The 14,602-nt window shown below is 39.5% G+C and overlaps 1 protein-coding gene across 6 annotated transcripts in view; it reads right to left on the reverse strand.

The window, feature by feature from the left end:
• The window catches only part of PTPRM (protein tyrosine phosphatase receptor type M), a 749,712-nt gene that overhangs the window by 263,474 nt on the left and 471,636 nt on the right, over positions 1-14,602 (reverse strand). For all 6 annotated transcript variants that reach the window (XM_036823982.1, XM_036823981.1, XM_036823980.1 and 3 more), the window contains exons 12-13: positions 7,425-7,698; positions 6,376-6,412 (exon numbers count right to left, since the gene is read on the reverse strand). In XM_036823982.1, coding sequence (XP_036679877.1) covers positions 6,376-6,412; positions 7,425-7,698 — 311 coding nt within the window. The remainder of the gene's footprint in view (positions 1-6,375; positions 6,413-7,424; positions 7,699-14,602) is intronic.

A 14,602-nucleotide genomic window follows, 5' to 3' on the forward strand; every position in this document is an offset into this window, starting at 1 on the left:
GTGAGATGAATAAACTAACAGTTTGGACAGAGAATGGAGAGCTCCCAAGATATCACAAAGATAATTTTCTTGGTATGACACAGTATGCAAAATTGCATAATAAACTGTAAACAGTAAAATGTTATTTCTAAGACTCGTGATAAAGTTGGTACCAATTCCAAGTTTATGCACAGAACACTTGCTTGGTCATAGATACTGTTGTTCAACCAACATTCCTGTGCAGTTTTCCATTACTTACAGGAAAATTTGACCTACTCTACGTCTGAGAAAAATTACATTGTTTCTATAAAAATAGAACATCTATCCGATACTGAAATTGGTAAACAATATGAACAAAAAGATATTTGAAAAGAGCTATGTCAGGCAGCCCTGTATTCACAACTCAAAGGAAGACAAGTTACAAACTGAGGCTCAAAACTCAAATGGAAAAGTCCATGACAGGGATCAGGAAGGGTTTCTATCTGATCTCTATGTTCTGCCTTGTAAAGTGTTCCTTTGTGACAATTATTCTTGGTTACAAGGAAAAAACTTGATTTTGTTACAAATTACTGTTAAATAGGGGTCAGCTGGCCCACTGCCTGCTTTTGCAAATAAAGTTTTATTGGCAAAGAGTCATGTTCACCCATGATGATGGCTGCCCTTCCACAGCAAAGGCAGGGCTGAGGGGCTCTGATGGAGACAGTGTGGGTCAGGAAGCCTACGATACTTACCATCTGCCCTTTACAGAACAACTTGCTGCACTATGTCTTAAAATATCAAAAGAATGCATTATGAAAGAGAGTATCGCTAAATTCCTAGGCTTTAAAGATGGCGTCTGGTGCTGATAAGCTTAGGGTCTCCTTTAGGTACAAAGGTGCACACGGGAGAGTAAACATCACACCCGGTGTATCGGCTCCTAACCTGCCATTTCAGTTACAGGTGGTGGTATCTTCTGGAATTTGAAGACCCAGTATTTACCAAACTGGGTTTTATATGACTCTAGGGCTCCTTGAAAAATGAGATTGGGTCAAATAAATTTAGAAACTGTAGGGCTGAACAAAGTTAAACAGGTTTCCTTTCCTTAGGAACTTCTTGGGGGCCTTAATGCACTCATGACATACAGTATGGAGACTTTCAAGTCGAGAAAAGGAAATATTTTCTCTACAAAATGCAGAGCGGCAAATGCGTATCATATTTACGTTTCTATTTCTAAACCCATAGCTAAATGATAGCAGATTAGCATATATGAGCGGCCTTACTATATAATTTGTTTGCTTGTGTGTTGAATATGAGTAATTAAAAGGAATCTTAATTAGCTTTACATCTCGACATTCTTTTCAGTTCTTTTTATCAGTGTACTTTCATTCTGTAGCACTGTGGCCTAGAAAGGATGGCATTTCTTTGAACAAAACAATGAACAGAAAAACAGTGTAGAGAAACTTCTCAAAGAGCCTAGTGATTAAAAAGAGAAACATTCACATTTCTGAATATAGTTAGAAATTTTATCAGAACAATAGAAATCCTTCAAAGTTTCCTGAAGGTCTCCCAGCAAAGCACATTGCCATAAAAATGTAAGTTAAATAGAAGACTACACTTAAAAACAGTGGAGCATTTTCACACAGAAAATTCACCTTAAAATATGACATTAGAATAATGGTTTTGTTTTCTTTTTCTTTAAGGTTTATATCTGACTACTATAATACTTTTGAAAATAATTTAACATGTAGTTTTCACGCAGTTTTTGTCTTGATTTCTAGCTATACTGCTGCTAGTCAAATCATAGCAAGGAGAGGAATAAGTTAATACATATGACACCCCTCCCCCCATACACTAAAAACAAAGAAACAAACAAAAACCTCAAAACTTTTATGAACTCGAAATCCTCAAAATTTAAAAAGTGATATATTTATGTATCTATGTTTGGAAGTTTTACAGATTACACTATGCCTAACATAATAGGCACGTAAATTTTTTTTATCCTCTTAAATTTGTTGAGGCTTGTTTTGTGCCCTTGTATGTGGTCAATCCTAGAGAATGTTCCATGTGCACTTGAAAAGAATGTGTATTCTGGTTTTTTTTGGATGTAATGTCCTGAAAATATCAATTAACTCTAACTGCTCTATTGTATCATTTAGGATCTCTGTTGCCTTACTGATTTTCTGTCCAGAAGATCTGTCCATTGATGTGAGCAGGGTGTTAAAGTCTCCTACTATCATGTATTCCCACCAATTTCTCCATCTATGTCTGTTAGTATTTGTTTTATGTATTTGGGTGCTCCTATACTGGGTACATGTATGTTGACAAGTGTAATATCCTCTTCTTGTACTGATCCTTTTATCATTATGCAGTGTCCTTCTTTATCTTTCTTTATGGCCTTTGTTTTAGAGCCTGTTTTGTCTGATATGAGTATTGTGACCCCTGGTTTATTGTCATTTCCGTTTGCATGAAATATCTTTTTCCATCCCCTCACTTTTGATCTATGTGTGTCCTCAAATATTTTTTTTTTAAATAAATGTATAACAAGAAAGCTCTCAAATGGCTATGTTGTCAAGGAGAAACATAGCTGGTATCATGTCATGGAAAAAATTATTTTATGGGAGATTAATGCAAAGTAAACAGTTTAAACTAATTATTATATCAATTAGAATGACTATACCTCATTTAATACAAGAAATCTAATCTACTAACAAGACGGATTTTTACTTTTAAGTGAAAGTAAAAGTTTCCTGTCAGTTTAGAATTGATCATCAACAAATTCTTTAGAATTGATCATTAACAAATTCTTCCAAAACTAGCAGAAAAGAGTTTCCACCCTACTAGTTACCATAGGCAGCCATAAGGTATGTGAAAGTTAAGGAAAACACATACAAGGATTGCTAAGACACAGCTGGATCAAGTGGTGTTAAACAGAAGTCAACTATAAAAATGTGAATGTGATTAAAAATCAAAATAAAAATTAGGAGAATCTAAAAATAACTAAAAGCCATTCTATGTACTCCACCATAAAGATTAAAAAGAATCCTGTTGGGAGGGTAACCCCAAAACATCAAGTATATTGTCATCGTATGGTGTCTTTCTTTTTTTTTTTTTACAATTTAATTTATTTATTTAGTTAATTGTTATAAATTTATTTATTTTATTTTTGGCTGCATTGGGTCTTCATTGCTGCATGCGGGCTTTCTCTAGTTGTGGCGAGTGGGGGCTGCTCTTCGTTGCGGTGTGCGGGCTTCTCATTGTGGTGGCTTCTCTTGTTGCGGAGCATGGGCTCTAGGCACGCGGGCTTTGGTAGTTGTGGATTGCAGGCTCAGTAGTTGTGGCTCACGGGCTCCAGAGTGCAGGCTCAGTAGCTGTGGCACACGGGCTTAGTTGCTCCGCGGCATGTGGGATCTTCCCAGACCAGGGCTCGAACCTGTGTCCCCTGCATTGGCAGGCGGATTCTTAACCACCGCGCCACCAGGGAAGTCCCGTATGGTGCCTTTTTAACTCAAGAGATAGAATAGTCTGGGGTGAGTTTGCCTATAGCTAACCATATGTACTTATGACGAATCTAGGTATATAAATTAAAGGAGGATACATAAAAATACAGGCAATCCCCCAACATATGGAGATATGTAATGACCCACCTTAGGTATTTTCTGGTGTCCAATTTTTTATGAGGCTTTATATTTGAGATGATTAGAATCAAAATGTACCCTTGGAATATGATTAAAATAATCACTACATTAAATTTATAACTAGCATGAAATGTATCTTTAAGAGACATATCCGTGTTTGAAATTACAAATTAGTTCCTTGTGGAAAAAAATCCACCTCCATACTTTCTCTATAAAGATACTTGTCAACAATTGTTTCACGAGAACACTGAAATCTTTGTAAATTCAAAATGCTGCTCAGGAAAGTGGTTTAGTGTCTGAAAATTCAATTAAGCCACTATATTGTCAGCACTAAGTGGCAAAAACAGTCAAGATGCTTAACTCTTTTAAATTTCAAACATCTTTATGATAGGGTACCAGTAACACTGTCAGACCTGCCAATTTCTCTGTTTTGATGAAGTCGTCAAGATGGAATGGCTTCCTTCATTGCAAAATCAATTTTAGTATGAATAAGCAAAAAATGATCTGATTATAAAGGTGATGAAACATTGGATGGTGCTGTAAAGGAAGGTTGCTGAACCTGTACATATAGAAATTCATGAAATAAAATGGTACCAGACAGTGTAGTTTTCACCCAGCAGGAGACTATCTCCCGAGGTTCCCTCCTGTGCTGTGATTTTATGAATAGGAATGACAAAGTGAGGCAATGAAAATTAAAATTTGTTTCCCTCTTCCCTCGCAAAAGGTTATTTGGTTGGATAGAGTTTGTTGCTGTGTAAATGTTTGCAAATGACTCAGAAAATATGAGCGGAGAAATATTTAGTCAATCAGGTCATCTGATTGCCTAATCATCCTCTGGTGAATTGAAAAACAAATTACAATATTGATTAAATCTAGCTGATGATAGAAGAAAACGATCCAAATCACCATCTAATTCAATCTATTGTGAAAAGAGCAAACGCCACATTTCCATATTTACTAGTGTGTTGTTTATATAATTATTTAACTCTGCACATGAACAGGATGGCAGATATTCTGCTGTTTCCAGAGTCAACTGGGCGGTGACTCAGTTCTAATAAAAAGGAGGACAGATACTTATATGCTGCAGAACTACGATTGGCCAGAGGTTCTGCTGGGTGAAAAGCCATGAGATACAGGGAAACACTGGTGTAGGAGGCCAGACACTTGGGATCAAGCCTTGACGCACACATTATTAGCTGAATGACCTTGGCAAGTCAATTCATCTCCCCAAATATGCATTTTCTTCGTCTCAAAAATAAAAATAGCAATACATGTCTCCTTTCTCACAGTAATTTAGAAGAAATAAATGAGAACATACATATGAAAGCAATTTTAACTTTCAGCTGTGATGTGAAATGCAAGGCATTATGAATCAGGCACTCTGGAACTGGGTTTTCTGTTGAGACCTCAAGGGTCAGCAGAATTCAATAAAGCAGCCTGAGCATGGGCCATGATCAGAGGCCTGAGAACGTCGATACCTCATTCAAAGGCCTTATAATACTGTGATAATTAATAGTTAACAGCGAATTACAGTTTAGAAAACACATCAATGTCTGTAATTTCATTTTTTATTAATTTATCCCTACAAATAAAGGCTCTTAATCAGGTACAATATGATAAAAAGAATTGAGTGTTTTAAAATCAATATAAGGAGATTCTTGGAGATAGAGCTATGAGCCCATGAGGACAAACAAAATACAAATAAGGTGAGTACCTCCCACAAGGCCTGGCACATAACATGAAACCAAGAAATGTGTGTCAAGTTAATGGAATAAAAAGGTCATGTTTCTTCAGGAAATAAGAATTCAATGAGAATTTTGAAAATGCCGATGGGCACCCACGATATATTCAAACTAAGCTGCCTGAACGTTAAACAGCAAAAACAAGATAGGTTCATCCAACAGAACTTGTCAAGTGACTCCCTATGAGCTGACGAAATCTGGTGCTTTCTGCTTTCTTGCCGTCCTTCCCAAATTCAGTCTCACAGCACTTCCTCCCTGTGCTCATGGCTCCTCTACTGATCTGAAAGAGTGCGTTTAACTACAAGTGTTAACGTATACTGCCTCGTTTTCCTGCAGCATCGGATGTTTCTCGTGGCATTTTCTCAAATACTTCCACGTGGGATGGCAAAAGCACACTGCGAGGTTGACAAGATGATGTTACAGTATGTGTACACACACACACACACACCTGCACTCTCTTCTTTAGGAAGCCCTGTGTGGTGAGCTTACGCTGGTTCATCCTAATCTACCTTTCATCCTCAATCACATTTTCTCAGTATTGTAACCAGGCCTGGGAAACAGAAGGTCCACAATAACATCACCTGGTTCCTGGGTTCAAAGAGACACACATCCCCAGTGAAAAAAGCCCACGCAGACTCTACAGATCTATTATAACTAGATGATTGCTTTAAAACAGCAGGAGGTATTTTACTATTGTGCATCTGAACATTCACTAGACACAGTATTACTATGTAGGGTACTGTGGTTTATACCACAGTATAAACGAGATCATATAAAAATCAATTCTATTTTAATAGAAGTTTTAAAAAGAGAACCATTGAAAACTGCTTTGAAACACAGCAATGTGACTTCTCATTAAAAAAAAATACCTGTGTGAAACACAGTCAAATTTAACTGGCCTACAATCCTAGCACACACCTAGGAGCACACATCCCCCCACACACTGACTTCAATGACATGAACATTTCAAGAAGTCCTGAAACGCCATCTAAACTCGTAAAGGACAGAAGCCAGCAGAGCTTCGCACAATTTCAACCTACCTTTTGTGGCCACTTGGACACAGTCTATTTTGGTTTCCTGTGTTAAATAAAGAGGGGGAAAAAAAAATCACTATTCATGTTTTATGTGAAACAAATAAAATCTCTGCAGTTCTCTTTAAATACGGATAAGGGAGGTTCTCATTGTTCCAAGTGTGGCATTAACCACACAGTGATTAGCGCTTGGACTGCGCTCTGATACATTTTCCGGCTCCAGTGCTGGCGGTGGCGCTGGTGGGCACCCCGGGAGCAGATGGCGAGCCTGGAGTTACACACAGAACGCCTCTGCCAGGTGGCCCCCCTGGCTTCCTCCTCCGGACCCTCACTGGCTCCCTGTGCAGACACTCGTGGGCAAAATCTGTGCCCCTGATTTCCCCCCCTTCTCACTGGCCAAAGGCAATGATGGTACCGAGACCCACGCTGTGAAGGAGGAAACCACTGTCGTATCTGGAAAATTTGCCCTTCCTTCTAAGGAGACTTTCCTATCTCATCAGAGCTCTGGGTTGGTCTGAACAGGAAAGGGAAAAAAATTCAAAAACAACTTGATAGTTTTTATTTTGTTTCTATTTCATCTTTCCAAAGCTGTTTTCTCTTAGAAAAAAAAGAAAGATAACTAATTTAGTTCCAGCTATAGGAAGCTTAAACTCTTGTGGAACCAAAGAAATGGGACAGAATATGCTGAAAAGACAGATGTTGTGAATCTCACAAAATTGTAAATGAGCTGAATGTACGTGTTAGAGCTGTACTGTTTCCCTGTAAAATAGTAGGCTAAGCAGAATTACTAGCCAACTTTTGGTAACAAGTAAAAACTGAAAATAACCATCATGTTGACAATATATTCTTCCTACCCAAACAAATATGAATATATGCATTTCTTCCCATGAATTTCTCCAGGTGAAAATAATTTTAAAAAGAGAGAATAAAACACATTTATTCCAAGTAAAAGCACACAAAAGCATGACTTTCCTTCTTATGGCTACCTTATGTGATCTGACTGTGTTCGCATTGATAATGCTGAATGGCCTAAGTAAACAGCCATTTATAAAACTTACCCCGTTAGCTCTGCTAGCAGCTTGGAAATAAATTCTGTAGCTTTTATGGGGAAGGAGAGGGGTGTTCCAGTATCCATTGTATGTCTTATTATCACCAATAGTAAAAGGCTGAGCTGATTGGAGGCTGTTGGCTGGGAATTCAGCAGCGAAGTAGTACTGGGAGTTCAGTAGAGAAGCATTCTGGAAGTGGATGGGCACCGGGTAGCATTTTAAGATTTCTGTTGTCTTTTTAGCTCTTCGAGGACGCTCTTCCTCGACAACTATTTGGTAGACACTAGAAAAAAGAGAGTATTATAAGTGATAGCTTCGGATAACAGAGTTGATCCCCATGGTCTTCAACTGCGGAGACCCACAGGACACCCCAAATAAAGAACACACTGGATAGAGCCAATAATAAGTGCTTAGTGCCTAATGGACATGGATTCAACACTTGCTCCATGAAAGACAGGGAAAGTGCTTAATGCTTTTGCACAGAACTCTCTCACCCCCAAATAAGACAATTTCTTGAGGGAAAGAAAATTTACCATAGTTAAAACGTTTTTATATAACAATCTCTGCTGTTTATGTGAGCAGGACACCAAGGTAACGTTCTTCTTACATGTAACTGAAGATGAATTTGTAGAAAATGAACTCAGTTTACCTAGTCAATGAACCAATCAATATTAACCGTAAGTTTATTAAAAAAGGCAACGTAATATTTTCTTCGGTGACATCTGTATGAACATGTGTGAAGTTTTATCAAGTCACAAGATACAGTGTGTGATGATTCGGGTTAACCAAGGTGTAACTTCCCATATTTTCTTCTATTCCTTTGCCTTGCACCATATTCGGTCAGCGGAAAGTGAGGACATCAGAAAAGCAGAGAAAAGGCACTGGAATTTCAAAAGCCAACACCCTGGAGTTACAAGTGGTTTCTAAGAGTAAATCATGAACAGGGCTACTTGAATTCTATATAAAGATAAGATGGGAATGAGTATCCTCAGAAGATGCCTGAGAGACAGACGTCCCCAGCAAGGAGTAGATCTCCTGGTCCCTACTCACCTTTCCCTCCCCACCCCCTTCCAATATCTGTGAATTTCGAATTAACCTTAGGAGAATAGGAGAAACCTTGAAGGGATGGACTTCTTTATTGAGCTACATACATTTACTAGAATGATGAACTGTTGTGCAGTTTTGTTGGGGAAAAAAAAAGTTTCTAATACTGAGAAAAAACAAACCTTGACAGCAGCTTTCAAAAACTGAATCCAGACTAGATTGCAAGTCGTTCTGACAAGGAGATATATCTTTTTCTCACTTTGTCAGAAAAGCACCGTGACTCCCCGAGCAATGCTGTAACCCTGGGGCTGCTCAGCACAGCCACTCATTAAAGCCGGGGAAACAGAATAGAAGGGAGGTGCCTACCAACGCCACGCGCTGGGGTCGGCCCGGAGAGGTCCCTCTCTGTGCTCCTGTCCGTGTGAACTCTGAATCTGCACCCAGTGAATCTCCTGTTTCTGGAAGTACAACCACTTAGCACATTCTATTTCAGTCATGCAACGCAGCTGCCGTTCAGTTTGTAATTCTGTCCAAACAAAAATCGATGGTTGTACAACATCAGAATGATTGCTCAGTAGGCAGGGAGTCCAGCAGGTTTACAGTGTAAATAATGATAAAGGGACTTCTGAGCACGGATGTAAACTTAAAGAAAAGAAAAGAAATATGACTCTTACTTCCCAACATCAAGACTTTCTATTGGTCCCATAAGATGCTCCACCAAATCTTGCAGAGTTCTCACTACAGGGTGTATCCAACATGGAAGGAAGAATTTAGGAAGGACCTCCCTTTGGGGGTGGGGGGAACAAGGAACACAGGCAGAGACAGAGGGGGCTTTGATTTCACTCCCCCTTCTCCCTGACCTCTTACATCTACAGTCAGATGTGGCGATTCCACTATATCTGCAAGTTCTTTGACATTTCTCCCACCAAGTATGGTGTTGGCTAACCTTGAAGATTGCATGCAACCAACAGAATGTAACAGAGGGACAACGTGTAACTCTCGAGGCTTCGGTTAGAGAAGTGCAAACATCATTAAGAGAGTGTGACTGTTTTCCTGCAACGCCTTCTGTCAGGGTAGCAGACACTGGCGTGTGCATCCCCTAGACTCTACTCCTAGTTCTGCTAAAACTGGGGTTTTAAATTAACGTCTTTGGTTCTTATTTTTTTCCTATGAAATGAGAGAACTAGATGGGTCTCCAAGGTACATTTTATATTTTTTTTATTCAGAATTTTTATTCAGCATACAAGAACTACTCTCACAAGATGGATAAATCAAAGAATAATTAATTGCTTTGCAAAGAGATTCTCCATTAAGTAATTTTTAACACTGGTTTTCTTCTATCAGCAAGCTTTTCCAATTTACTTGCTATAGGACATGATTTTCAAAATTCCACTTTAAAAACACCTTCCGGGAAGCCTAGTATACTAGACAAAGTAGAAATATGAAGATTTATGCAAAGAAAAAAATTTGCAGAAGTTATTCCATACAGGAAGTGCTAGGCCAGGAGCCTTGCACATGTAGGTTTTATTTTCTGGTTTTACTGATGAGAAAACTAAGGTTCAGAGGTGAGGTGCCCATTCTATCTGGGACACATAGTTAATTAAATAGTAGATGTGGTCTGCTGACCATCCGACAACACAGTCAGTCACTTCTGTATCTCATGAGACAGAATGAAGTGGGCCACGAAGTACATATTTTTGAAAGCGTAACGTAATCCAGAAGTAATTTTTACTTTATATACCTTATATGTAGTAGGAGGGAGGAAATATACTGATATTCACTAATATGCTTCTCTTTACTAAAATTTAATACTAAGTTTCTTTTGTATTCATTTCCTGAATACCCAAGAGGTAAGAGAGAAGGGAATTGTCAAGAAAAAGGTTTTGCGATAAGATAATGCAGGTTAGATTGCAAGTTTACCCTGTACAACCGCAAATAAGGAGAAATGGAGAGAATCAGAAGCTGCAACTCTGTTTCCTCTCTCCCCTCATCTCCATCCTCACTTTCCACCCATCTTTCCCCAGCTTTCCTCATTTATTAAGTCAACGCATACTTTCTGAGCCCCTAGTATGTGCCAGGCACTGGCCTGATTTAACTTGAACAATGTGATATTTGACACTCTCTAGAGAAAGACAATTTTGTTTTGTAATTTAAATGCCATCTAAGTGAATATGGATGAAAAAAATTAATTTTTCCAAGCAGCAAGTTTAGGAGGATCAGATGAAAATGCAAGAATTAAATGATTATTTAGTGGGCCTCCATTTCAGCCAGTTGGTATGTTATGCCATGCACTCTACTCCAGACATATTATTTTTTAAATAGCTACCATCTACTCATCTTCAGATATATTAAAGGAAGAACTAAGTTGACTAGAGCAATTTCAAACCCAAAATGTCTTTTCATCCTTGCTCCACAAGACAAATTAGATTTGCAAGCATCCAGACCTCAAATCTATTTGCTCTTTAATAATTTAAGCGCTGAAAGGTCAAGCAGCTCTTTTCTATTCCCCTTTATCAAAGTCCAAGTGCTAATGAAAAATGGCTGAATCCGTTCTGCTGCCCAGTGGCCACACATTGCTGCCTCCTGGATGGAAATGAACACATTACTGGCATCCAGGTCAATGGTACCTGGACAGAACTTGGTGACTGATGTGCTTTTCATTTGTACAAATAACATCATCCCACTGATGATTTTCACAAGATCTCTCCAACCACAAGTGTCATCTCAAAAGCAGATTTGAAAATCTCACTGTTTGAATGTTTTTCCTAAAAGGATGATTGAAAAAAGCAAATTCTCACAGATGGAAAACCAAACGGAAGTTTCTAGCTTAGTCAGCTGAATTAAAATTCTTTTATCCTTTTAATGTGTTACTCACGGCCTCTTTGTTTATCAAAGTCTCACCATTCCTAGCCTTCCTCCACCACTATTCTGGAATTTAAAATCACATAAAACTTTCCTACGGCATGTGCAATGTGAGGGCACAATCCATCGTGAAGATGAATCTGCCAAGAATGTGACATCACTGTATCCGAACCTTCTTACAGAGTGAAATTTAATTTAAAGTTTAATTGATGCTAGGCTTTTCTACAACAAAACTCTAAGGCTTTTAGAAGGTGAATAAGAAATCTGCATTTATATAGACTAGCCCATGAAGTATAACCTAGAAAAGAACATCTGAACATCTTTCATGTAGTTTGTTAAACTTGAAAGTTCAAATGTGACGAAATGGTTTTGGTCTTTTCTAACTTTGAAGATGTTAGGGGAAGCCTGCTGCAGATTTGAAATTGACTTCAAGATGTGTGTCCTAATTCATTTCCAGATTAAGCCCTTAGTCATAAGTCCATTTTTCTATCTACTTATTCTGTTTCTTATCAGCATAAAATATTGGAGGATTATCCAACCAGATAGCAGGATGGGGGGGTGAGGAGGAGAAAAGTACTGATCCGTTTCATTGCTGCTTTTGCCAGTCCTTTAAAGTTGGCATTTCTCATCATTTCAAGGACTTACAATATTTTTCATTTCATGGCACTATTAGTGACTTTCAGCTTGATCTGCAATTTTTGGTAAAAACCACCTATTCTCTCTCTAGAAAAAAAGAATAGAGTCTAGTATTAATATCTTCTTGAAGATTAACTCTTTGGGGGGGGTGGTAAGGGAAAATGAAAGTATAAATTATATTCAAGGCAGGTAAAATAAATGTGTAATTCAGGTTTATTTATGCAATAACACAGAATGTATTTTCTTCCTGTTCTTTTTCAGTCACATCCTTTCCCTAAACCTGTCAGCATTTACTGAAATGACACCCTGAAGATCCAAATGACCTGGTACAACTGAACTACATTTTAAAAGAATTGTCACCAGTTTAAAATGAGGAAAAAGAAAGGTCAGTTCAATAAGTTCAATGTGTTTGTCATCATGACTAGGATCCACATAACACTGGGGCTGAGAGCAGCTGACCGAGCCTGTCCTGCTCATTGACTCACAAATGAGGTCTGATCACTAGTTTTCCACACACAATGGACCCTGGGTAACACACTGCGCAGCATAAACTGATCCGTGGGGTCGAATATTCTATGTTGCCCACTTTAATTTCTCTTTGTCCTGCTCTCTTCTAGATAGTATCGGCCATCTATTGCTGTGGCATATTTTCAGGGTACCACAAATAAAATTGATGTTCTCTCGGCCATAATTCATCATCAGGAGCTCGCCTGGCATCCCTAAGTTACTTCTGTTCTGCATGTGTGTGCACGTGTGTGTGTGTGTGTGTATGTGTAAGCACGCCTGAGCACGTGGTCCCACACCCTGCTGCTCTGCTAGTTAGTGACAAAATCTGATATAATAAAATATTAATTATAGCTGAAAGGCTGGGTGAGAAATATGAACTCAATTACAGCTCCATATTGTGAACAAAGGGCAGGAAGGAAAAATCCTTTAGTTATGGAGGTTTGGGATAATAAAAGCTGTGTAAAAGGCCACATGTTATTAATCTTCACGACAGGCACCAAATTTCAAGTAAATTAGTCCAAGATGGAACATCTTTAAGAGTGACTTCTCCTCCTTTTAACAAGTGAAGACGTTTTCCTTTGCACATTTCATTTCAGCTACGTTTGTCATAATTTAATCATCACAATTTCATAACAAATGCATGACTATAAAAATTATAACTCAAGGTCTGCTACTATTTTTAAAGCTCGTTTTTCTTAAATAGCTCTAGGGATTTGAATAAAACTAGAAAAATCAAATACTATCAAAGCCACACTAAATATCTTCATTATTATACTCAAGTCAGAATCTTTCAGTCCCTAAAAGTAGCAGTAGTGCAGGCCAGGTGAGCCAGAATACAAATGCCACCATCCCGAAGGGGGTGCCGCTGAGAGCACAGTGAACTGGGAGCCCCATGCCCAGGTGACTGGGTCCAGCACTGCCACCAAATCATCCCCTGACCACTAAGGTCCTTTCCAGCTCTGATATTTTATAATCCCTGGTACAAGATCAGGCAAGTTGTGACATCAGCAAGTGAGAAGAAAACTATTTTATTCATATTTCCTTATTTTCTACGATATTTATCACATATCAAGCCTTGTGCCAGGCACAAGGGAAGAAGAAAAAGAGGAATGAAGTCCACACTGTCCCCGTTCTTGGGGTGTTAGCAACAGGTCCCTCCAACAAAGAACTGGGACAAGATGCTGACGGAGGTTTGTACAGAGTGAAAGAGGGTACAGAGGGGGAGTGTCAGTGTCTACAGTGGACTTGAGGACACGGGGGCGCGGAGGGGGAAGCTGGGGCGAAGTGAGAGTAGCATCGACATATACACACTACCGAATGTAAAATAGCTAGTGGGAAGCAGCAGCATAGCACAGGGAGGTCAGCTCGGTGCTTTGCGATGACCTAGTGGGGTGGGATAGGGAGGACGGGAGGGAGCCTGAAGAGGGAGGGGATATGGGGACATGTGTATGCATATGGCTGATTCACTTGGTGTACAAAAGAAACTAACACGGTATTGTGAAGCAATTATACTCCAAAAAAGATCTATTGAAAAAAAAAAAACCTCTTGTGGCATCAGCTTCCCCGAGGACATCTGGCCTGGACCTAGTGCCCAAACGCTCCTACTGCCGGTGACGCCTGAAGACTGTCCTGTGCTGCCTACAGCCATCAACTTTCCCCCCAAATTAGAGATAAAGCAATGAGAACAAACAAAAAGCTCATGTCTTTGGATTCCCAATGCAATCTCCATTCACTACGACCACCTGTGCCAACAAAGACCCACCCAAGTCTCAACAAGTCTCCCATCAGACTCCCGAGAGGCATGAGGATCCTTCATCAATAGGACCAAACACTGAGGGTGATGGCCGGGCTCTGGCTCAGATGCCTGCCAGGGTCCCAGCAGGCCTGTCCCGACAGTGCCCGAGTTTCCTGGAGAGGAATCCCAGGAGTGGCAGGGTTTTCCTCACAGGTTCCATACTGCCCAGCTCCTGGCAGAAGGACGCTGCAGGGCATGACAATCAGGGCTGGTTGCTGACTCCCATCCCGCTGTGATGCCCAAGGTGAGGAATAAGAACCAGGTAGATTGCTCTCTGGGGGAGGGCAGGGAGAGCAGCCTGAAAACACGCAGAGCCTCGGTCTCTGCTCGCCTCCACCTCCCC

The sequence above is a fragment of the Balaenoptera musculus genome, chromosome 14, assembly GCF_009873245.2.
Source record: "Balaenoptera musculus isolate JJ_BM4_2016_0621 chromosome 14, mBalMus1.pri.v3, whole genome shotgun sequence".
NCBI classification, from domain to species: Eukaryota; Metazoa; Chordata; class Mammalia; order Artiodactyla; family Balaenopteridae; genus Balaenoptera; species Balaenoptera musculus.